The sequence below is a fragment of the Mastacembelus armatus genome, chromosome 2, assembly GCF_900324485.2.
Source record: "Mastacembelus armatus chromosome 2, fMasArm1.2, whole genome shotgun sequence".
NCBI lineage: Eukaryota > Metazoa > Chordata > Actinopteri > Synbranchiformes > Mastacembelidae > Mastacembelus > Mastacembelus armatus.
This window is the reverse complement of record NC_046634.1, coordinates 10752826-10778708: the sequence shown is the minus strand read 5'-3', so window position 1 is coordinate 10778708 and position 25883 is coordinate 10752826. Positions and strand designations below refer to the sequence as shown.

The following is a 25883-nucleotide window of genomic DNA, read 5'->3' as shown; positions in this document are numbered from 1 at the left end:
CCAGACCACAACAGCATTGACATGTAGCTACAAGGAGTCACAGCTTCACAAAAATACTCAGCAACATTAACATACAGTTACCAGTCCCTGCACATTACTACCAGTGTTTAGTTACCAGTATGTGCAATAAGCCAGGACCTATTAGTAGCCACCAGCAGAGCGGTGGTCAAGTTGTATGTTTGATTAAACCTTTTTTTTGTCTTGCAACTCAACACACAACGGACAATTGGCTTCATGCTGACATTTAAAACGAGACAAAGGGGGTCTGTCTGGGGTCGAAGGTGTCTCGGACCTCCAGCTGTAGTCAAACATCTAGAAACCAGAAGATAAACAGCTCAGAAATCCCCAAAACAAGTTATTTTTGTATAATTATCAGCTCTGTAGTTTTTGACTGTCACAGGATAAACAAGAAATAATTTCATTCTTTGTGTCATACCATAAAAATCTTTGTGAAACTATTAATACAAAAGGTTATTTACATCATTATTACAATAAGTACCACAATATAAAACTCCTCTGTTCCTACATTCGTAGTGTTACTGCAGTAAAAGTCCCAAAGTATCATCATCCAAATGTACTTGAAGTATCCAAAGTAAAAGTACATTGTGCAGAATGGCCCATTTCACATGAATTGATCTGATATTAGTGGATTCTAATTATTGATGGATTATTGTGTTGATCACTTTCAGGCTAAGTGTTAAGACTTTGTCAACTGTATGTGCAACAAAATCCATCACTAACGAAGGGAGTTAGTTAGTGTTTACAGAAATGCAATGGCCTTGACGTCTCTTCCCTCAGTTAACTCTCAAATTAGGTTTTACATTCACACACTCAAACCTTCACTCATATGCAGCCGGACATGAAGGTGCTGCGACAATTTGTACTTTGATCGGCTTATTTTACCCGATAACGAGATGTTATACTGTAATCTCCCTGTTCTTCCACTGATCTGAGGACTGCACCCGGACACAGAAAATATTAAATCTTCTGTAGACCAGAGAGGTAAAGTCTCTCTCTCTGCTACTCTGGACACAGATACACTGAGCAGTCGGGCCACCAAAGAAACGAACCAAACCCAAACCCAGGATACAGAGGCTCAGTGAATGTGGCGCTGAAGGTGCAGATGTGGATCAGTGTGTCACAGGAGACTCTGTAGAAGGACAGAGTGCCGGCAGGCCAGTCCAAGTACACTGCTACTCTACCAGAGGAGGAGGAGGAGGAGGAGGAGGCCAAGGGGAGGTGGATGGATGTTGTTCCTTTATTGTGACTAACAGAGAAGTGGCCACCATCAGAGCAGCACAGCATCCAGGACTGATCATTCAACCCAAACAAGCAATCGGTGCCGTTCCCCACTCTGCCGATTCCTCTGTAACTCACTGACATATTCATCATTCCTTCCCACTCCACCTCCCAGTAACAGCGACCAGTCAGACCATTACTACACAGCAGCTGAGGCCAAGGTTCAAATCTGTCTGGATGATCAGGATACGACTGATCCTCCTCCACATGAGTGACCTTCCTGTTGTTGTCAGACAGTTGTAGTTTTCTGTTCACTGTGTTTGTGTCGATTGTGAGTTCACAGGAATCTGATGGAGAGAACAAGACACAGTAACAGCTGCAGTTACTCATCTGTCACCTGGTTGAGTGTGAGCTGCTGTGTTGTCATGAACCTCATTAAAAACACACTTACACTTCTTCAGACCTGGTCTCAACCATTGGACTCCACCAGGGTCCACCCTGAAAGGACAAGGGGGGGAAATGTTTTCATCTGTTTTCACCTCTTCCTGTCAGACCTCTCCATACCTGAGAGTGTCCAGTCTTGGTGTTCGCCAAGGCTCCATCCTTGGCCCCTTATTGTTTTCTGTTTACATGCTTCCACTGAGAAATTTGATCCATAAACACAATATTCTTTATCACTGTTAGCAGCAGACTTCTCCATACCTGAGAGTATCCAGTCTCCAGAGTGGACCCTTCAGTTCAGCAGACAGGAGATTCAGTCCAGACTCGCCTAAATGGTTGTAGCTCAGGTCCAGCTCTCTCAGATGGGAGGGGTTGGAGCTCAGAGCTGAGGCCAGAGAAGCACAGCCTTCCTCTGTGACCAGACAGCCTGACAGCCTGGGAAACACAAAACAGCACACATGGAAGATCCTTGGATGATGATGCTGTGTCCAGTCACATACAAGATGAATCTGTCAGCAGTGACTCAGTATCTGTGATATTTGATCATCCTGACCTGAGAGTCTGCAGGTCATTGTTACTCAGGTCCAGCTCTCTCAGAGTGGAGGACTGGGAGCTGAGAACTGAGGCCAGAGCTTCACAGCTTCTCTCTGACAGGTTACAGAGTCTCAGCCTGCAGAGGAAATAAGGAGCACGAACACATCAGTTTCTTGAGTCTGACAGATAATTTGTTGAGCTTGTCACATTTGAGCAAACTGAAGACCAAAATACAGTCCACAGACCTAGGGCTACAATGCAAAGTGCATGGCCATTTAATAGTCAAAAGACTAAGTTTAATTGTTACTGCTCTAGAGTTGCAGATGTGACAGTTACTGATAAATAAGTAAAAAGGTGTGAGTTTCACTTCCTTTTATCCAGAATTCACATCAGTGTCCTGGACAATATTTAAGGCAAAGTCAGAGAAAAGTTTCAACTGCAGGGAGCAAAATAGTTAAGAGGAATATTTCTCATCATTTGAGACGAACACTAACAGGTCCTGACCTGAGAATCTCCAGTTTACCGTGTGGACTCCGGAGTCCACCAGAGACCAGCTTCACTCTGGAGTCCTGCAGGTCGTTGTTACTCAGGTCCAGCTCTCTCAGAGTGGAGGACTGGGAGCTGAGAGCTGAGCTCAGATTCAAAAGTTATTAAAGAATGATCTGACAAAGCAGGATTTGGGGGAAAAACTATTAGATGTTCAATTTCGATGCCATAGGTCAGAACAAGATCAAGGGTGTGATTGAAACAGTGGGTGGGTTTATTAACGTTTTGAATGAAACCAATTGAATCTAATATAGAATTAAATGCAATGCTGAGGCAGTTATTTTCAACATCTACATGAATGTTAAAATCTCCCACTATAATAACTTTATCTGATCTAAGCACTAGATCAGACAGGAAGTCAGGGAATTCAGTTAAAAACTCTGAGTAAGGGACAGGTGGACGGTACAAAATGACAAGTAGAACTGGTTTTTGTGTTTTCCAGTTTGGATGTGAGAGACTAAGAGTGAGGCTCTCAAATGAGTTATAACTGTTCTGAGGATGAAAGTTTAATAATAAGTTTGACTGGAAGATTGTAGCTACTCCTCCACCTCGACCTGTGCTTCGAGGAACATGATAATTTTTATGACTGAGGGGGGTTGATTCATTCAGACTGACATATTCATCCTGCTGTAACCAGGTTTCAGTAAGATAAAGTAGGTCAATTTGGTGATCAGTTATCAAATCATTTACTAACAGAGATTTAGATGAAAGAGACCTAATATTCAATAATCCACATTTGACAGTTCTGTTTTTCTGTTCAATAAGAGGAGTGGTCTTAATTTTTATTAAGTTTTTATGAATAACTCCTCTTCTGTTAACTTCTGATTTATTTGATTTATATGTTCGAGGGGCAGACACAGTCTCTATGTGGTTTGAAGGGGGCGGCGGCTCTAAGGAAACTGCAGAGAAGCGTTTTAGACTGAGTCTCTGCATCCCGGTCCCCACTCTGGATTGTCAGGCTTTAGGTCGGCTAATAAACTCGGCCAAATTCCTAGAGATGAGAGCTGCACCATTCAAAGTGGGATGGATGCCGTCTCTCGCTACCAGACCGGGTTTTCCCCAGAAAGTGGCCCAATTGTCTATGAAGCCCACATCGTTTGCTGGACACCACCTAGACAGCCAGCGACGGAACGACGACATGCGGCTAAACATGTCATCGCTGGTCAGATTGGGGAGGGGTCCAGAGAAAACTACGGAGTCCGACATTAATTTAGCAAAGTTACACACCGACTCAACATTAATTTTAGTGACCTCCGATTGGCGTAATCGGGTGTCATTGCTGCCGACGTGAATAACAATTTCCCCATATTTCCGATTAGCCTTAGCCAGCAGCTTCAGATTTGACTGATGTCGCTCTGGCCCCAGGAAACATTTGACTATGGTCGCTGGTGTCTCTAGCTTCACGTTCCTGACTATGGAATCGCCAATTATCAGAGTCGGTTTCTCAGCGGGTGTGTCGCTGAGCGGGGAAAATCTATTAGAAACGTGAACAGGCAGGTGATGAGCCGTGGGCTTCTGCTTAGGAGTACGTTTCCGTCGGACCGTCGCCCAGGCTAATTCTCCGGGCTGCTCCGGAGCTGCCCTTGGACCGCTAACAGACCCTGAGCTCGGTGGCTCCACACCAGCTAACGGGGCTAGGCTAGCTGGCTTTTGTTCGAAGGTGCGGAGCTTCCAAATCAGTGATCCTCGCCTCCAAGGCTAACAGAACCTTACACTTATTACAGGTATCATTATCGCTAAAGGAGGCAGAGGAATAACTAAACATGTGGCACCGAGCAGGAGAGAGAGAGAGAGGGAGAGGCCATGTTAGCTAAGCTAACTAGCTAGCTAAGCTAACCGGAAGGCCAACGAGCGCTAAGTCAGGAAATAGCAACAAACACCGGTCAAAATAGAAAGGTACTTGACGAACTATACAACACGACACGCTTGCAATATGAAGTGATTCACTTCCAGTTCAACTGTACACTGAGTGTAGTAGAATGAGGTGAGAAGTTGTGGACATATAACATTTCCCAGTATAATATCTGTTTCTGGACGTCTGACAGTGACAGAGGAAGTTTCCTGATGCTGAAGTCTGTGACAAGTAGAAACTTTAAACCTCCCACTGTATTAAATCAATTTGGGAGGCAGAAGCAAAATGAGCTGCTGTTCTTAATCCATGATTTTAGCCAATATAGACAATCAAAACAACCTTTAGGCCTCCATCCTTTATTTCTCCGACTATGTGCTTTGTTTCTCCAGATGAAGTTTAGATGAATTTGGTTGATAGATTTTATGATTTTATTGGGGGCGGCGTTAGAGTAAGATGAATAGATGCACCTTCGGTTTTCGTTCAGAAGAATTCCAACTAGAACTGATAAATCTATTTGGGTCCATGAATTAATTTTACTTTGCAATCTTCAACCTTGTTTCCTACCTTCAATGACAGACTCAGCTTTTGGTCGTTTGTAAGATAAATTCCCAGGTATTTGATCAGAGACTGGATTGGGATATTATACATGTCTTTAAGTGGTGTAGAGCAAATAGTTCACATTTCTTTTAAAGTTTAATGTTAATCCTGAAGCAGCTGAGAATTTCTTGGTCATTTCAATATTGATGGTATTTGATGTCTATGTTTGAGAAATATTGTCGTGTCGTCCACTAGTTGGCTGATAATACTATCGGTACCCAACACATTCAGTTCCTTAATCTCATTACACTTTTTCATCTAAACTGCCAAAGTTTCAGTGACCAATAGAAATAAATAACAGCCTTGAGGGATTCCTACGTTAATCTCAAACCCAGGGCTGCTGCCATTAGGTAATAATACTGCACTACTAATATTCTGACATGATCCTTTAATCAAGTTCCCAAATCGAGCTCCGAAACCAAAATGTTCAAGTGTTGAAAGGATAAAAAAATGTTCCATGTAATCAAAGGCTTTGTGGAAATCTAAAAACAGAAGAGAACCATCATCTTCGATTAGGTTTCTATATTCAGTGATATCCTTTACCAGCCCTATATTATTGGGTGTTGATCCACCTTTTAAGAAGCCAGATTGTGTTTCTGCTATAAGGTTTGAAATCCCTGTTTGAAGACGAGTGGTGAAAATATAAATAAGCAGTTTATAGTCTGAGTTTCTAAGAGTGATGGTAAGTAAGATGGCGCCCCCTGCTGACTCCAAAGTGCCATGACTGAAACAGACTTTGTCTCCCATTGAGTCCAAAATAAAGTGTCTTCTACCTTGGAGCGGGTTTCTAGTAATAATAATAATAATAATAATAATAATATGAGCATTTTTTCCTTTGCAAAATAAAACAAAGGCTTTTCTTTTGGTTCTTTCTCTGAGGCCCCTTGTATCGACTGAAATAAGAGACAGATCATCTTTTAACATAAACATCAAACAAACGGAACAAAAAACAGCAAAACACAATTTTCTTAGCTGTTATAGAAACAGTGGTGAGAGACTTAACAGACAGGTCAGGTTTTCTCCCTTTGGTACCAAAACCTAGAGCATAAAGTCTTCACACAGGAACTCACTTGACCTTAGTTTACTGTTTGACCCTTTGTAGCATTTGTATTTATGTCTGTTTGCACTGGAGTACCCCCCCCCCCCCCCCCTGTACCAAACAAATTCCTTGTGTGTGTGTGTGTGCACACTCACTTGGCAATAAAGCTCATTCTGATTCTTAGGAACCAATCTTCTTGGCACGACTCTTGGACCATTAATGAAGGCGCACGGCCTCTAAACATGGTCCCGAGACCCTCTGCTCCCACTGTTCGGTCCAAGTCCTTCCCTTTGCTGAGGACTAACCTGTCCAACCCCCCACATGAATCCCAGCATCACTGAAGCTCCAGACCAGCTGCAAATCAAAGTCCACGTAGGAACCACACAACTCCGGAACCCGCCTGAGACTCGACGCATTTTGACGTTTCTTCCGTGTGAAAGTCGTGGACTGACGCCCGGCAGTAAACTCCAGTGGTGCTCAGCAAACACAAGCTTCTAATAGCGGATTCGGCGACGTCGTTTCGTCTCATTTAAGCAGATTTAAGCCACAAACCGGACTAAAGCCGCGGCGGATCCCACTGACTCCACAGGAACTCGCTTTCTTTCTTCTTCGTGAGCTTTAACTGCGGTAGCGACCGGCACAGTGGGAGCATCACCGCCCCCTGCCGCTCTGGAGGAGAACCGGGCTCTGACCGGCCCCCTCTGTTTGCCTGTTGGCCAAACTTTGTTCTATTAAAAACCATTTCAGTCAAAACAAGAGAACAATGCTAACAATGCTAACCTCTGCGGGACTTTGTACCCGGGAAATGAAGGTTCAGTCCAGAATAAACACAACTGACCATGATACAGTTCACACACACACACACACATTCATTCAAATATTGGAGACTTTCTATTCAGTCTGATAATGACACGGATGTTATTTCACTGCTGCAAACGGCTTTTCTGTCTGAACTGAGAAATAATCCGTGTGCTTACTGCCCTCCGGTGGTCACACCGGGTCACTACAATCATCAGTATTGATCAGTGATGGAGACGAAACACTAATAAGGCACAAAACATATAAGGCCCCATATATTTGAACAAATACACAACACAAAGAACAAAAGCATGTTGTAAAAAATCAAATCAACAGATGGGGCAACATGAAAGGCCAGAAAACATAAAACAGGGAGCCATGAAATTATATTCAATCTATTCAGAAATGAAACAAGCTGAGCTGCTTTGTGTTTGTTAGAAATTCCAAAGATTTTGTCAAAAGGTTTGACTCATTTCTCCAGTGGGTTAAAGTGGGTTTAGTTCTAAAAAGCAACATTTGGGCCTGAAAAATGTCCCTAACAAAATAATAATATTGACACTGGCATCAATCTCACTGTCACTAATAAAGACAGAAACTTTAACTTCTCTTACAGTGAGAGGAGGCAGCTCAATCCCCCTGGACTGGAGCCAGTCCTGAAAACCAAGCCCACATCTCTGGACTATGTCACAAGTGAAGAACAAGTGTTCTAAATAGCTCAGACAAACAAAACCCTCAGAATTCGGCTGAAGTCCAGTATTGGAGTCAATGTACAGAGAAATCAGTGTGTTTACTGCCCTCCTGTGGTCACACTGGGTCACTACATTACACTGATGTGTGTGTGACAGGATTCAGTGATGATCAGGATCAATCATCACTATTGATGAGTGATGGAGACGGCTGAGAATAATATTCCAAGTCCATGTCAGTGTGTGTCAGTATTAATGTGTATTAATATGGAGAGAGCTGCAGTTCCTCACTGTGACCACTGGAGGGCGCTGATCACTCACATCTGTTGTTCTTCTGTTTCTGCTCCATCTGACTTTATTCCACATCTACTCTCATGTTCCTCGTCACATTATTGACAGTGAACTGATCAGTGTTTACTGCCCTCAGGTGGTCATAGTGAGGAACTGCAGCACTGATCGGTTTGCTCTGATTCTGTTTTCTGAGTTAGTGACAAACTATTTTCTCTGTGCAGGTCTGGACCAAAGTGGGCCAGTCTGGGACTTTCTCCAGATATTGATCCATTTCTAGATGAAACTCTTTTGTTGTTCTCTTCCCACATTCATGTGAATAGAATCAGTAAAATATGCAGCCGAGCTCATTGCAGGACAACATGCATGACTTTCTACCAGCTGAACTTGAACTTTATATTTTGAGGAGCTGTGAGATGAATCAAACAGAGTTAGTAGAAATATTCCAGTGACGTACAAGTACCTCAAAGTTGCAGTACATGCAGCACCTTGTTTTGGACTCTAATGAACCTGGACTGGGGGCAGCTGTACAGGAAGTGTGCAAACATGATGTTCAAGTGTCCTGAGCACGGGGTGACGCACTGAGCACGCTCACAGCTCCTGCTCTTTTATTTTTAGATGTTCAACTAAATGTGGAACTTGATCTGAACAGTGTCAACAGACAAACAGGTATGTGGCCTGGGCTGGGAACTGGATCCTGAGACGGAGCTCGACCTTCAGCTGAAATCCAGACGGCAGCTGCAGTAAAAGCAGAAACTGCACAGTGCAGAAAGTACAACAGCAACTTACTGCACCTGTTCATAAAGACATGACAGTTACCTGAGAAACCTGTTTATTTTCTTTATTTACTTATGAGGTTTTGGTCGTTGGACCACGTCACATTTAAGACAAATATAGTCAAAACATGGGGATTATCAAGAAAAGTCATTTTTGTCTCTTTGCTGTGTCATTTCTCATTTCTCTGTACTATTTATACTGTGAAGTCCAACTCACTGCTGCAACAAAGGAAACCACCAGGATACTCATCAAAAGCTTTAATTGGACATAACAGCTGGGCATTAAATAGAAAAATGCATAACTCTGTTGTCTCAGTCCAAGGAGACATCTTCAAAGTCCAAAACCCCAAAATCCTGAGTTCCCTGTGATGAAAGAAAGAAAATCTTGAAAGTCTTTCCTGAACCTAAAATAAATCAGGCGTCATTTCATTCATTCTGCAGCCTGACTTAACCCATGGACACAGAGAAGATGATCCTCATTTCTGAGATTCTCCTCAGGACAGAAACCTTCCAGATAAACTCCCTTCATGCTGCAGCCTTCCACCAAACACTGAGCTTCACTAACTTTCTTCTCTTTGAGCTGCTTTGCTTTTTCTCGGTATCTTCACTTCTGGATTTGCTGCTGAACAAAACGGCTCAGTAACACAGAATCTCTCTCACATTTTATTAGTCTGAGCCCATTAAATTATAAGTGAGAGTCCATGTTTCAAGTTGCACCGATGGTCATGAGCTTTGGGTAGAGCCTGAAACAATGAGATCAAGAATACAAGTGGCTGAAATGAGATTTGACCGTAGAGAGAAAGATCCTCTAACAGGAGGAAACTCTGTTACTCTGAACACAACAACACTGAGGTTCCAGGAAACCAGGCTGAAAACCCAGGATACAGAGGCTCAGTGAATGTGGTGTTGAAGGTGTAGATGTGATTCAGTGTGTCAGAGGAGACTGTGTAGAAGGACAGAGTGCCAGCAGGCCAGTCCAGGTACACCGCTACTCTACCAGAGGAGGAGAACGATGGAGACACAAATCTGTGTTCGTTATTGTGCAACGCAAAGTAACCACTGTCTGAGCATCTCAGACTCCAGGACTTATCATTGTATCCAAACTCACAGTCGTCACTGTTTCCTCTCCGACTGATTCCTCTGTAACTCACTGATACCTGAAGCACTCCAATCCACTCCACCTCCCAGTAACAGTGACCAGCCAGACCATTACTACACAGCAGCTGAAACCAGTTGTCAAATCTGTCTGGATGATCAGGATACGACTGATCCTCATCCACCCAAGTCGCCTTCCTGTTGTTGTCAGATAGTTTGATGTTTCCGTTCACTGTGTTTGTGTCGATTGTGAGTTCACAGGAATCTGATGGAGAGAACAAGACACAGTAACAGCTGCAGTTACTCATCTGTCACCTGGTTGAGTGTGAGCTGCTGTGTTGTCATGAACCTCATTAAAAACACACTTACACTTCTTCAGACCTGGTCTCAACCATTGGACTCCACTAGGATCCACCCTGAAAGAATGAGGGTGGTCAGGTCAGCACAAACCAGTGTTTCCTACATGTATTATTGTTCATATAAGACTCAAATCCACCATGAAGCCAAAGGATAAAGAAAATGTTTGCAGCTCTTCCTGTCAGACCTGAGAGTGTCCAGTCTTGGTGTTCCCCAGGGCTCCATCCTTGGCCCCTTATTGTTTTCTGTTTACATGCTTCCACTGAGAAATTTGATCCATAAACACAATATTCTTTATCACTGTTAGCAGCAGACTTCTCCATACCTGAGAGTATCCAGTCTCCAGAGTGGACCCTTCAGTTCAGCAGATAGGAGCTTCAGTCCAGACTCGCCTAAATGGTTGTAGCTCAGGTCCAGCTCTCTCAGATGGGAGGGGTTGGAGCTCAGAGCTGAGGCCAGAGAAGCACAGCCTTCCTCTGTGACCAGACAGCCTGACAGCCTGGAAAACACAAAACAACACACATGGAAGATCCTTGGATGATGCTGCTGTGTCCAGTCACATACAAGATGAAACTGTCAGCAGTGACTCAGTACTCTGGTTGAGGAACCCTCTCTGAATACTGTCTGTTCTTCTTTGTTGTTTTGGTGCCAACTTGATAATATAAGTTCAAAATCATCTGTGATATTTGATAATTCAGCAACAAACATAAAATGATGGAAAATTCTCAGAGTTTAGAAAGTTCTGTTAAAGTTTAGTAAAATGTCATGAGACAAATTGTATCAGCAGACACAGTCTCACACAGATTACAGCTGTTTATCACTGATGTCAATCAGATTTTAATTGGGCATCAGTCAAACAGGTTAATGACCTGAGAGTCTGCAGTTTACAGTGTGGACTCCTGAGTCCATCAGAGACCAGCTTCACTCCTGAGTCCTGCAGGTCGTTGCTACTGAGGTCCAGCTCTCTCAGAGTGGAGGACTGGGAGCTGAGAACTGAGGCCAAAGCTTCACAGCTTCTCTCTGACAGGTTACAGCCGCTCAGCCTGCAGAGGAAATGACAGAGAAAAGGCAAATCTGGACTTAGTTCTTTTTCTCTCGGGTTGAGTCCATCTCAGGGTCTCTTTGTAATGACAGTGTCGGCACACTTACAGGACTTTCTTGGAGAGTCTGACCACCGGCAGCAGCCTCAGAAGAGCCTCCTCTGAAGCAGAGTATTTCTTCAGATCAAACACGTCCAGGTCTTGTGCTGATGACAGTAAGATGAAGACCAGAGCTGACAACTGAGCAGGAGACAGTTTTTCTTTGGAGCGTTTCCCTGATCTCAGGAACTGTTGGATCTCCTCCACTAGAGAACCATCCTTCAGTTCATTCAGACAGTGGAACAGGTTGATGCTTCTCTCTGGAGACAGATTCTCACTGAACTTGGTTTTGATGAACTGGACTGTTTCCTGACTGGTCTGAGAGTCACTTCCTGTCTGGGTCAGTAGACCGTGGAGGAGAGTCTGATTGGTCTGGAGTGAAAGGCCAAGGAGGAAGCGCAGGAACAGGTCCAGGTGTCCATTTGGACTGTGTAAGGCCTTGTCCACAGCACTCTGGTAGAATAGTTTCTCTGCAGCTTGGTCTCTTCTGGTCTCAGACGTCTGGGAGGTTGTTTGTTCCTCTGACAGCAGATTGACTCCAGAGTTGATGAAGGTCAGATGGACATGAAGAGCAGCCAGAAACTCCTGAACACTCAGATGGATGAAGCAGAACACCTGCTCCCGGTACAGTCCTCTCTCCTCTTTAAAAATCTGTGTGAACACTCCTGAGTACACTGAGGCTGCTCTGAGATCGATGCCACACTCTGTCAGGTCAGATTCATAGAAGATCACGTTGCCTTTCTGCAGCTGCTCAAAAGCCAGTTTTCCCAGAGACTCAACCATCTTCCTGTTCTCTGGACTCCAGTGTTGATCTGTCCCAGCTCCTCCCTCATACTTGATGTTCTTCACTTTGGTCTGAACCACCAGGAAGTGGATGTACATCTCAGTCAGGGTCTTGGGCAACTGTCCTCTCTTTCTGGTTTCCAACAGATCCTCCAGAACTGTAGCAGTGATCCAGCAGAAGACCGGGATGTGGCACATGATGTGGAGGCTTCGTGAGGTCTTGATGTGGGAGATGATGGTACTGGCCTGATCCTTATCTGCGAACCTCTTCCTGAAGTACTGCTCCTTCTGTGGGTCGGTGAACCCTCTGACCTCTGTCACCATGTCGACACAGTCAGGAGGGATCTGATTGGCTGCCGCAGGTCGTGTGGTTATCCAGAGGCGAGCGGAGGGAAGCAGTTTCCCCCTGATTAGGTTTGTCAGCAGCACATCCACTGAGGTGGACTCTGTAGCATCAGTCAGGACCTGAGTGTTGTGGAAGTCCAGAGGAAGGCGACACTCATCCAGACCGTCAAAGATGAAGACAACCTGGAAGTCTTCAAACCTGCAGATTCCTTTGGTCTCAGTGAAGAAGTGATGAACCAGTTCCACCAAGCTGAACTTTTTCTCTTTCAGCACATTCAGCTCTCTGAAAGTGAAGGGAAATGTGAACTGGATGTCCTGGTTGGCTTTGTCTTCAGCCCAGTCCAGAGTGAACTTCTGTGTTAAGAAGGTTTTCCCAATGCCAGCCACTCCCTTTGTCATCACTGTTCTGATTGGTCCATGGCTTCCAGGTGAGGCTTTAAAGATGTCTTCATGTCTGATGGTTATTTCTGGTCTGTCTGGTTTCCTGGATGCTGGATCAATCTGTCTGACCTCATGTTCCTCATTGACCTCTGCAGACCCTCCCTCTGTGATGTAGAGCTCTGTGTAGATCTGGTTCAGAAGGGTTGGGCTTCCTGCTTTAGCGACCCCCTCAAACACACACTGGAACTTCTTCTGCAGGTTGGACTTGAGTTGATGTCGACACGTGGCAGGAGATTCTGAAAGAACAGGCAAAGAAACATTTCCTTAAAGAATGAAGATACAGATTTATTCCCCACAGAGAAACATCTCCATCACTTTGGAAATGTCACATATGGCCTTTATCCATCATGTTCAACCTTTATAGAAATCCTCTTACTGCTCTGCAGACAGTCGGCCAGCTCCTCCTGCTTCATTCCCCTCAGGAAGTTCAGTGTGATCTTCAGAAATGCTTCTCTGCTGCTCCTCCTCTGCTCTTCATCCTGACCCTCCAACACCTCCTCATCCTCCCTCTGACTCTCTGGGGAACCTGAAGTCAGAACCTTCTGCATCTTCTTCAGCTCATTCTTCACAAAACTGACAATGTGGTTCTCCAGCAGCTGGAACAGAGAACTGTATGAACACCAACTAAAACGATGGCTCCCAAACTTCAGGACCACGTTGGACCCTGGTCTAAGAAGTGCAGCGTGGAGATGACTGTGAACAGAACAGATGTCAAAGCAGCAGTTGTACATGTACAGACCATAAATACGGAGTCCGGCTGTGTCGGACGCTGCTGGGCAGACTGAGCACCGGGAACCTCTGAGCTCTCCTGGTCCACCCTGTGGAGGAATCATGAACAATGAGCTCACATGACGTCTGTCCACACAGAGACCAACACAAGGTAAAGGTCCAGGAAGTGAGATTCGGATGTGAACAGTGGATCAGATGAGTCCCTGTAGTGGTAAAGCTTTACTAGTCCTGCTGATCCCACTGAGAACCAGCAGCTCAGTCTGCAGCTGTTTGTAGCTTTCAGCTCAGTTTGGTTCAGTCCCAACAGCTCCAACATAGATCTCTCCCTCCCTCACTGAACACTGCTGCAGAGTCCTGGAGCAAGGACCTACAGCCAGTGTCTGCTTGTGTCAGACTGGTTGTACTGGGCAGCTCCCAGTATGAAAGATCAGAACAAACGGAGCTGGAACTTCTCTCTCAGCTGCTTTTTCATTCTGCACATGATTTCTGTCCTGATGACATTTACGACAGAAACACTTTGGATCTCAGACGTGGTCGGACAACATGTCACACAAACTCCATCTTTTCTAGAAAAACTCGACTCTGACTGAAAGTTACAGCTTACATCTGATCAGCTGCTGGACTTCCTCCTTTAAACTCAATGACATAGTTTTTCGACTGGTTGCTCTTGAAGGACACACAGCTGGGTTCAGGAGAGTCTGGTCTCTGCTGCTGGATCCTGAAACAAAGACAGAGCTGATAAATGTGCATGTTGGATAAAAACTGATGAAAATATGTTCAATCTTTTCATTAACACACAAACTGACATTTTGTCTGTCTGAAACAACCTTTGGTCCATTTTAAATCGTTTCCTTCCATCAGCAGATTGTCTGAATTGCAGAGGAGGCTCCATGGATGCAACACCTATCATGGACACACAGCTGGGCTCAGAGTCAGAATCAGGTCCAGGTCCAGGAGATCCTGGTCTGTGCTGCTGCTCTGGTCTTGAACACAACACACACAGAGCAGTGAGTGTGAATAATGATGGAGCAGTGATGTTTGGTGCTGAGCTCTGACATGGAGAAGAGTCCTGGACTCTCCCAGATCCTCATCTCACCTCTGAGCTTCGGTCTGGCTCTCAAGGTCCCCACACAGACTGGGTCTAGAGGGACGGACCCCCTCCCGTCTGTCCTCACATTGATCCATGCTGCTGAATCCACATCAGCTCACACAGACTTTGTCCCTTCACCTGGAGAGAAGACACAAATCATTCAGATGCTTCTTCTGGATCAAACAAATCCAGGCCGAACAAACGTGGAACATAACCTTAGACAAAGTGCCTGTGGCTGCCATCACTGCTGTACTGTCAATATGAAGAGATGCTGTTCTCCAGAGACTCCTCCACAGCCTCATTACACAGCAGGACAACAGAAACAGGAGGCAGCTCCGATTCATTTAGGGCTGTACGTTTTATTTTGAAAGGCTCCACAGGAAACACCAGTATACTGATGTATCTGACTTTACTCTGGTGGAGACGAAGGTTTTCTACCCGTAAACGGGGGCGCTGTCACAGATTCTGGGCCCATGAAAGAATCTAATTCAGACCCACCTACATAAGGTTGTAGATCTGTTTCCTGGACTCCTGTGAGTCCTGGGCCCTTGGAAATGTCCAGACTCCCCCCACCCCTCCCCCTTTGTGGCATCTGTAGCCATAAATAAACGGACACTGACGGATATAAACATCAGCTATTCATCAGATTGTTTGATTCACTAAATCAATAATCAATAATCCAACAACATGGAGACAAAGACTGTCCAACAAAAGACAAAGTGATGTTAGTAAAGACAAAGTGAAGGTAAACTCACAGTTTGTTCAGTCCAACACTCCTCATTCGACGCCTACAGGGAACAGTCTGACACAGGTGAGCTGGTTTATGGAATTAGAGCTCTACCTGGAATGGAAACAGACAGGTACAGGTGGTTGGACTGGTTTTGTAACCCTTTCATAGTTCTCTGGACTAGGGGCCTCCCTGACCCACTGGGCCCCTGCCCAGTAGGCCCGTTCAGTAATCCATCCATGTCGACCACAGTCTGTGTTCTTGAACATGCAGGTGTGTCACACAGGAACTCAGGAACTTCAGGTGGTTCTTACTTTGGCTAAAGAAACATGTAACATGGAAACACAATAACAGTCTGACAGTCTCTGTCACATTTGTGCTTCATTTAGTTTCATTTTCATCAGATTCAGTTCAGTGACGCCGACTCACCTTTACCTGTTCACTGTAAACTATGCAGACTGGCTCTCAGTGAGCAAAGGTCACATGCTGAAGTCTGATGAAACCAGTCAGTCAAAAACAGTCAGTCAGCTGAGTTTAATTAGCAAACACTACATTTAAAATGAGAAGAGACTTAAAACTATTTAATTAAAATGAATGAAATACAGTCTGCAAAACCAACAGGCTTCATATCCAACAGGATTCATTGATGATCAGGATCAATCATCAGTATTGATGAGTGATGGAGACGGCTGAGGATCAGTCATAGTTTGAATAATATTCCAAGTCCATGTCAGTGTGTGTCAGTATTAATGTGTGTATTAATATGGAGAGAGCTGCAGTTCCTCACTGTGACCACTGGAGGGCGCTGATCACTCACATCTGTTGTTCTTCTGTTTCTGCTCCATCTGACTTTATTCCACATCTACTCTCATGTTCCTCATCACATTATTGATGTCCAGGTGTCCTGAGCACCAAGTTACAGCCTCATTGTCACCACGAAGAACAGAGTCACGTCTTTTCTAGTCCAAATATCACAGCTGCTGCTTCAGCTTCTTAAATAAACAGTTTCTATTCAACCGAAGTGACGTCTGATTCCTTTTAGGTTCAGGAAAGTCTAGATGAGGTTTGGAAGAAGCTGCAGATGAACTGAGCTCAGCCAGTGAAACCAGTACAAGCTTCTACAGACGTCTGACTGTTTTTACTGTTTAGAGCAGAAACAGAACTGTTCTGGTTCCAGCTGCACACGTCCACATTTTCTGTCTTTCATCACAGGAAACTCAGGATTTGGGGGTTTTGGACTATGAAGACCTCAAGCTAAAGCATCAGCAGGTGAAGTACAGAGACCACAACCAACAGAAGCAACGTGTATAATTTTAAAAAGGGGATAAAGTGAAAAGATCCAGAACTAAACTGATGTTTATGTTAAAGACGCTGTTTCAAATCCCACATTGGTTTTTGTTTGTCCCTCCAATGACTTTGGTGTCAACAGCAGAAACACAAGATAAAAAATATTTCAAACAGGTAAAAGTGAACAATGTTTATCCTGCAATTAATGTAGCAGACACATTTATAGGACTGGAAATATAAAGGAGTTTATTTATTTATTCAGAATTATTCTATTAGTTATTACAGTTGATAATTTGATGAATCTGAAAATGTCTGAGTGAACTTTGACAGACTGGACTTTCTGTTCAACAGTCAGAAAGTTTCTGTGACAGGAGGAGACTCTGTCTGCTACTCTGGACACAGAGACATGGAGGAACCAGGAAACCAGATTGAAAACCCAGGATACAGAGGCTCAGTGAATGTGGTGTTGAAGGTGTAGATGTGGATCAGTGTGTCAGAGGAGACTGTGTAGAAGGACAGAGTGCCAGCAGGCCAGTCCAGGTACACTGCTACTCTACCAGAGGAGGAGGAGGAGAAGATGGAGATGGCTGGAGAGAGAGCTGTTTGTTCATTATTGTGGAGGACAGAGTAACCACCATCTGAGCATCTCAGGCTCCAGGACTGATTATTGCATCCAAAATTACAATTGTCAGTGGCCCCTTTCCTTTTGATTCCTCTGTAACTCGCTGATACATACACAATTCCTTGCCACTCCACCTCCCAGTAACAGTGACCAGTCAGACCATTACTACACAACAGCTGAAAACATTGGTCAAATCTGTCTGGATGATCAGGATACGACTGATCCTCGTTCACACGAATTACCTTCCTGTTGTTGTCAAACAGTTTGATGTTTCTGTTCATTGTGTTTGTGTCGATTGTGAGTTCACAGGAATCTGATGGAGAGAACAAGACACAGTAACAGCTGCAGTTACTCAACTGTCACCTGGTTGAGTGTGAGCTACTGTGTTGTCATGAACCTCATTAAAAACACACTTACACTTCTTCAGACCTGGTCTCAACCATTGGACTCCACCAGGATCCACCCTGAAAGGACAAGGGGGGGTCAGGTCAGCACAAACCAGTGTTTCCTACATGTGTTATTGTTCATATAAGACTCAAATCCACCATGAAGCCAAAGGACAGAGAAAATGTTTGCAGCTCTTCCTGTCAGACCTCTCCACACCTGAGAGTGTCCAGTCTTGGTGTTCGACAAGGCTCCATCCTTGGCCCCTTATTGTTTTCTGTTTACATGCTTCCACTGGGACATTTGATCCATAAACACAATATTCTTTATCACTGTTTGCAGCAGACCTCTCCATACCTGAGAGTGTCCAGTCTCCAGTGTGGATCCTTCAGTCCGGCAGATAGGAGCTTCACTCCGGACTCCACTATATGGTTGTAGCTCAGATCCAGCTCTCTCAGATGGGAGGGGTTGGAGCTCAGAGCCAAGGCCAGAGAAGCACAGCCTTCCTCTGTGACCAGACAGCCTGACAGCCTGGGAAACACAAAACACACATGGAAGATCCTTGGATGATGCTGCTGTGTCCAGTCACATACAAGATGAATCTGTCAGCAGTGACTCAGTACTCTGGTTGAGGAACCCACTCTGAATACTGTCTGTTCTTCTTTGTTGTTTTGGTGCCAACTTGATAATATCACTTCAAAATCATCTGTGATATTTGATAATTCAGCAACAAACATAAAATGATGGAAAATTCTCAGAGTTTAGAAAGTTCTGCTAAAGTTTAGTAAAAGGTCGTGAGACAAATTGTATCAGCAGACACAGTCTCACACAGATTACAGCTGTTTATCCACTGATGTCGGTCAGATTTTAAATGGGCATCAATAAAAAAGTTGATGAATCCTGACCTGAGAGTCTCAAGTTTACAGTGTGGACTCCTGAGTCCATCAGAGACCAGTTTCACTCCTGAGTCCTGCAGGTCATTGTTACTCAGGTCCAGCTCTCTCAGAGTGGAGGACTGGGAGCTGAGGACTGAGGCCAGAGCTTCACAGCTTCTCTCTGACAGGTTACAGCCGCTCAGCCTGCAGAGGAAATAACAGAGAAAAGGCAAATCTGGACTTAGTTCTTTTTCTGGCTGAGTCCATCTCAGGGTCTTTTTGTAACAATGAATGAATCCAACTGTCTACACACTTACAGGACTTTCTTAGAGAGGCTGACCACTGGCAGCAGCCTCAGAAGAGCCTCCTCTGAAGCAGAGTATTTCTTCAGATCAAACACGTCCAGGTCTTGTTCTGATGACAGTAAGATGAAGACCAGAGCTGACAACTGAGCAGGAGACAGTTTTTCTTTGGCGCGTTTCCCTGATCTCAGGAACTGTTGGATCTCCTCCACTAGAGAACCATCCTTCAGTTCATTCAGACAGTGGAACAGGTCGATGCTTCTCTCTGGAGACAGGTTTTCACTGAACTTGGTTTTGATGTACTGGACTGTTTCCTCATTGGTCTGAGAGCCACTTCCTGTCTGGGTCAGCAGACCTCGTAGGAGAGTCTGATTGGTCTGGAGTGAAAGGCCAAGGAGGAAGCGCAGGAACAGGTCCAGGTGTCCCTTTGGACTGTGTAAGGCCTTGTCCACAGCACTCTGGTAGAAGAGTTTCTCTGCAGATTGGTCTCTTCTGGTCTCAGACGTCTGGGAGGTTGTTTGTTCCTCTGACAGCAGATTGACTCCAGAGTTGATGAAGGTCAGATGGACGTGAAGAGCAGCCAGAAACTCCTGAACGCTCAGATGGACGAAGCAGAACACCCGGTCCTGGTACAGTCCTCTCTCCTCTTTAAAGATCTGTGTGAACACTCCTGAGTACACCGAGGCTGCTCTGAGATCGATGCCACACTCTGTCAGGTCGGATTCATAGAAGATCACGTTGCCTTTCTGCAGCTGCTCAAAAGCCAGTTTTCCCAGAGACTCAACCATCTTCCTGTTCTCTGGACTCCAGTGTGGATCTGTCCCAGCTCCTCCATCATACTTGATGTTCTTCACTTTGGTCTGAACCACCAGGAAGTGGATGTACATCTCAGTCAGGGTGTTGGGCAGCTGTCCTCTCTCTCTGGTTTCCAACAGATCCTCCAGAACTGTAGCAGTGATCCAGCAGAAGACCGGGATGTGGCACATGATGTGGAGGCTTCGTGAGGTCTTGATGTGGGAGATGATGTTACTGGCCTGATCCTTATCTGAGAACCTCTTCCTGAAGTACTGCTCCTTCTGTGGGTTCGTGAACCCTCTGACCTCTGTCACCATGTCGACACACTCAGGAGGGATCTGATTAGCCGCCGCAGGTCGTGTGGTTATCCAGAGGCGAGCGGAGGGAAGCAGTTTCCCCCCGATGAGGTTTGTCAGCAGCACGTCCACTGAGGTGGACTCTGTAGCATCAGTCAGAATCCGAGTGTTGTGGAAGTCCAGAGGAAGGCGACACTCATCCAGACCGTCAAAGATGAAGACAACCTGGAAGTCTTCAAACCTGCAGATTCCTTTGGTCTCAGTGAAGAAGTGATGAACCAGTTCCACCAAGCTGAACTTTTTCTCTTTCAGCACATTCAGCTCTCTGAAAGTGAAGGGAAATGTGAACTGGATGTCCTGGTTGGCTTTGTCTTCAGCCCAGTCCAGAGTGAACTTCTGTGTTAAGAAGGTTTTCCCAATGCCAGCCACTCCCTTTGTCATCACTGTTCTGATTGGTCCATGTCTTCCAGGTGAGGCTTTAAAGATGTCTTCATGTCTGATGGTTATTTCTGGTCTGTCTGGTTTCCTGGATGCTGGATCAATCTGTCTGACCTCATGTTCCTCATTGACCTCTGCAGCCCCTCCCTCTGTGATGTAGAGCTCTGTGTAGATCTGGTTCAGAAGGACCGGGCTTCCTGCTTTAGTGACCCCCTCAAACACACGCTGGAACTTCTTCTGCAGGTTGGACTTGAGTTGACGTCGACACGTGGCAGGAGATTCTGAAAGAACAGGCAAAGAAACATTTCCTTAAAGAATGAAGATACAGATTTATTCCCCACAGAGAAGCATCTCCATCACTTTGGAAATGTCACATATGGCCTTTATCCATCATGTTCAACCTTTATAGAAATCCTCTTACTGCTCTGCAGACAGTTGGCCAGCTCCTCCTGCTTCATTCCCCTCAGGAAGTTCAGTGTGATCTTCAGAAATGCTTCTCTGCTGCTCCTCCTCTGCTCTTCATCCTGACCCTCCAACACCTCCTCATCCTCCCTCTGACTCTCTGGGGAACCTGAAGTCAGAACCTTCTGCATCTTCTTCAGCTCGTTCTTCACAAAAGTGACAATGTGGTTCTCCAGCAGCTGGAACAGAGAAGTGTATGAATACCAACTAAAACCATGGCCCCAAAAAATCAGGTCCATGTTGGGCCCTGGTCTAAGAAGTGCAGCGTGGAGATGACTGTGAACAGAACAGATGTCAAAGCAGCAGTTGTACATGTACAGACCATAAATACGGAGTCCGGCCGTGTCGGACGCTGCTGGGCAGACTGAGCACCGGGAACCTCTGAGCTCTCCTGGTCCACCCTGTGGAGGAATCATGAACAATGAGCTCACATGACGTCTGTCTGTCCACACAGAGACCAACACAAGGTAAAGGTCCAGGAAGTGAGATTTGGATGTGAACAGTGGATCAGATGAGTCCCTGTAGTGGTAAAGCTTTACTAGTCCTGCTGATCCCACTGAGAACCAGCAGCTCAGTCTGCAGCTGTTTGTAGCTTTCAGCTCAGTTTGGTTCAGTCCCAACAGCTCCAACATAGATCTCTCCCTCCCTCACTGAACACTGCTGCAGAGTCCTGGAGCAAGGCACCTACAGCCAGTGTCTGCTTGTGTCAGACTGGTTGTACTGGGCAGCTCCCAGTATGAAAGATCAGAACAAACGGAGCTGGAACTTCTCTCTCAGCTGCTTTTTCATTCTGCACATGATTTCTGTCCTGATGACATTTACGACAGAAATACTTTGGACCTCAGACGTGGTCGGACAACATGTCACACAAACTCCATCTTTTCTAGAAAAACTCAACTCTGACTGAAAGTTACAGCTTACATCTGATCAGCTGCTGGACTTCCTGCTTTGAAGTCAATTAAATTATACTTCGACCGGTCACTCTTGAAGGACACACAGCTGGGTTCAGGAGAGTCTGGTCTCTGCTGCTGGATCCTGAAACAAAGACAGAGCTGATAAATGTGCATGTTGGATAAAAACTGATGAAAATATGTTCAATCTTTTCATTAACACACAAACTGACATTTTGTCTGTCTGAAACAACCTTTGGTCCATTTTAAATCGTTTCCTTCCATCAGCAGATTGACTGAGTTGCAGAGGAGGCTCCATGGGTGCATCACTCATCATGGACACAGAATCAGGGTCCAGGTCCAGGAGATCCCGGTCTGTGCTGCTGCTCTGGGCTTGAACACAACACACACAGAGCAGTGAGTGTGAATAATGATGGAGCAGTGATGTTTGGTGCTGAGCTCTGACATGGAGAAGAGTCCTGGACTCTCCCAGATCCTCATCTCACCTCTGAGCTTCGGTCTGGCTCTCATGGTCCCCACACAGACTGCGTTTAGAGGGACGGACTCCCTCCCGTCTGTCCTCACCCTGATCCATGCTGCTGAATCCACATCAGCTCACACAGACTTTGTCCCTTCACCTGGAGAGGAGACACAAATCATTCAGATGCTGCTTTGCATCATTTCTCCTGTAAAACCATCAGCTGCTGCTTCTCTGTTTGCTGTCAGTGTCAGTTGATGCAGTCAGACAGTGTGAGGCAGAGGAAGCTGCCATCAGCTGCTGCACTTCTACTGTCAGGACACTAGATGGACCCATGAAGCTGCTGCACTGAAATATCCACAATTATATTTTGAGGAGTCACAATTCCGACAGGAAACCAGCACCTGATGTATAGAGACGTTTTCGTTCCGAATATAAAACGATGTGAAAAACAAATGGACATGAAGTAACGACACTTAATGTAAAGTCACCAACTGTACATTACAAATGTTACTGCAGTAAAAGTCCAAACAGCGACTGAGTCCAAACTGAGACCGTCTACCGACCCTGCTTCTCTTCCTGCGCCGCTTCAGATCCCGGACATGTAGATCAGTGTCGGTTCATCAGTCTCACACTTTAAGGACCGAGCTGCACATTTCTGCTGTTTTTGCTGCATCGAGCCGACAGCAAAGCAAAGAAAGAGGAAAACAGTGAAAATGTTCTGACTTTACCTTTAAATGGAGAAACAAGCTGCATCACGACTGCAACAGAAAGTGGAACTAACCAGGGACCAGGAAGGAGGAGCCTGTTTGGATTTTCATGCTGTGCAACAGGACAAATAGTACTGAGGTCTGTTACTGCAGTAACAGTAGAAATACCACAGAGTAAAAGTCCCAAAGTACCATCATCCAAATGTACTTGAAGTATCCAAAATCAAAGTAGTCATTGTGCAGAATGGCCCATTTCACATGAATGGATCTGGTATTAGTGGACTACTCAGTCCATAATCCACAGGAAGGTTCAGCAGTAAAGGAATAAACATGTTAATGTGATCTGACCTGCAGGAAGCAGCAGCATGAGGACGCTCAGCAGCTTCAGACTCTGGGCCCATGAAAGAATCTAATTCAGACCCACCTACATAAGGTTGTAGATCTGTTTCCTGGACTCCTGTGAGTCCTGGGCCCTTGGAAATGTTGATTCACTAAATCAATAATCAATAATCCAACAACATGGAGACAAAGACTGTCCAACAAAAGACAAAGTGATGTTAGTAAAGACAAAGTGAAGGTAAACTCACAGTTTGTTCAGTCCAACACTCCTCACTCGACGCCTGCAGGGAACAGTCTGACACAGGTGAGCTGGTTTATGGAATTAGAGCTCTACCTGGAATGGAATCAGGTACAGGGGGGTTGGACTGGTTGTGTCAGACTCACCTTTATCATTGTATAAACAAAACAGACTGGCTCTCGCAGCTTCTCCAGCCCAGGGAACAGGATTTTAATGGAAATGTGATTAAATCCAGCAGGTACAGATCACAGGTGTGTCACCACAGCTGTATCCATGGGAACCGTACACAACAAAGGTGGTGACACCTGAAGCTTCAAGATGTTTTTATAAATATGAAAGATGCAGGAGCAGAATGAGACTAAAATGTGTGAGGAGCTCTCTGCAGCTCAAACTGTCTCTGTGTAGAACAGGGCTGCTTTGAGATTCTGACAGTTTGATAACCTGAAGCAAAAACATCAGATTATTGTGATCACAGCTGGAAAATGTTTTATTTTTAAAGGTCTGGGAAAAAACTTTTGTCCAATGAAAACAATATATTTTATTTTTAAGAAACATATAGAACATTTTAGAACAGTAAACATGTCAAGTTAAATAACTAAAACAAATTATTATAATTGTATTATAATAAATTAAAATAAATGCAGTCACTTAAGTGATGACCTGAACCTGCAGCTCAACAAGGTTTTTTCCGGACAACAAAGAGTTTTTTAAACGTGATTTTGAACAATGACGGAACTTAAAGTATAAATGAGATTCCAGCTACATTTCTTAACTGTACGTAACGTCAGTAACGTAACGTCAATAACGTAACGTCAGTAACGTAACGTCCGTCTGCTCTTTCCCGCTTTTCAGGGAGGCAACTAGTTGATGTTAGCTAACCAGCTAGTTAGTTAGCCATGTTTTCCGCCTCGGGACCAGGACCAACTATGACTCAAACAGCTGGACCTCAGCGCAGAGTGACGGTGGTGGTCTCAGAACATCATGTTGTCGCCTCCTCTAGCGGCCAAAAGCTGCGCGCACCGCGGGAACGTTATAACGGAACATTTGGGTTCCACCTTGAACAGGTAACCGGCCCAGGCCAGAAGCTTCCGGCAACGTTTTGTTTTGTTTGATTTGTTTTCAGAAACGTGACAAATGAATGTGGGGCACAGGCGCCATTTTACTCACCTGGACTTCACAGGCTGATGCTTCTGTTTGAAGCCTCTTGTGATTTAAAGAACCTCCAACTAGAACCTCCAACTAGAAAACCTTGATAACAAACCAGCTTCTCCAGATCAAATAAAACTAGTCCTGTCAAAAACCAGGTCCCTGTAATGAAGAGTTCCACTTTCCCAGCTTTTCCCCTGAGCTGCTTCCGTCTGCTTCTTTTTTCTGTCTGAACTTCACTTACTTTCACTTTCACATCCTGTTTGAGCTGAGTTTCATTCTGGGTCAGGGAGACGTGCTGCAGATTTAAAGAAACACAAACCATCAACACTCTGCTGCTGTTTGACTGGTTAAAGTGGGATTTCATCCATCAGCATTCAGACCCTGGATTCAGACAGAAAACATGAAACCAGCCGAGTGTGAAACTGAAATTAGAACTGGACAAACACTGTTGAATGTCCTGATCCATTTGTTTTTATCAGGATCAATCATCACTATTGATGAGTGATGGAGACGGCTGAGGATCAGTCATAGTTTGAATAATATTCCAAGTCCATGTCAGTGTGTGTCAGTATTAATGTGTATTAATATGGAGAGAGCTGCAGTTCCTCACTGGTGACCACTGGAGGGCGCTGATCACTCACATCTGTTGTTCTGTTTCTGCTCCATCTGACTTTATTCCACATCTACTCTCATGTTCATCACATTATTGACAGTGAACTGATCAGTGTTTACTGCCCTCAGGTGGTCACAGTGAGGAACTGCAGCACTGATCAGTTTGCTCTGATTCTGTTTTCTGAGCTAGTGACAAACTATTTTATTAAAGTGACAGGATGGACCAGTAAAAATAACAGATTCATGTCAGGATTTTCTCTGTGCAGGTCTGGACCAAACTGGGCCAGTCTGGGACTTTCTCCAGATATTGATCCATTTCTAGATGAAACTCTTGTGTTGTTCTTTTCCCACATTCATGTGAATAGAATCAGTAAAATACGCAGCCGAGCTCATTGCAGGACAACATGCACGACTTTCTACCAGCTGAACTTGAACTTTATATTTTGAGGAGCTGTGAGATGAATCTAACAGAGTTAATAGAAATATTCCAGTGAAGTACAAGTA

The 25883-nt window shown here is 44.8% G+C and overlaps 2 protein-coding genes and 1 long non-coding RNA gene across 3 annotated transcripts in view; all 3 read right to left on the bottom strand.

The window, feature by feature from the left end:
- The window catches only part of LOC113127072 (uncharacterized), a 42407-nt gene extending 19243 nt beyond the window's left edge, over positions 1 to 23164 (bottom strand). The window contains 5 exon segments of the mRNA XM_026301284.2: positions 13696 to 13774; positions 14290 to 14403; positions 14492 to 14668; positions 14782 to 14913; positions 23063 to 23164. Coding sequence (XP_026157069.2) covers positions 13696 to 13774; positions 14290 to 14403; positions 14492 to 14668; positions 14782 to 14870 — 459 coding nt within the window. The 5' untranslated portion in view covers positions 14871 to 14913; positions 23063 to 23164.
- On the bottom strand, positions 1445 to 2445 carry LOC113127113 (uncharacterized). The gene is made up of 3 exons (XR_003295377.1): positions 2234 to 2445; positions 1691 to 2115; positions 1445 to 1586 (listed from the first exon to the last, which is right to left on the bottom strand). It is a non-coding gene; the product is annotated as an uncharacterized LOC113127113 (long non-coding RNA).
- Positions 17013 to 25015, bottom strand: LOC113127077 (NACHT, LRR and PYD domains-containing protein 5-like). Its single transcript, XM_026301303.1, has 12 exons — positions 24786 to 25015; positions 23629 to 23714; positions 22360 to 22491; positions 22087 to 22246; positions 21885 to 21998; positions 21286 to 21364; positions 20923 to 21142; positions 18988 to 20782; positions 18701 to 18874; positions 18153 to 18326; positions 17829 to 17875; positions 17013 to 17724 (listed from the first exon to the last, which is right to left on the bottom strand). Exons 3-12 carry the CDS (start codon positions 22382 to 22384, stop codon positions 17177 to 17179), a joined length of 3336 nt encoding a protein of 1111 aa, XP_026157088.1. The 5' UTR covers positions 22385 to 22491; positions 23629 to 23714; positions 24786 to 25015; the 3' UTR covers positions 17013 to 17176.
- Positions 25016 to 25883: the final 868 nt, after the last annotated feature.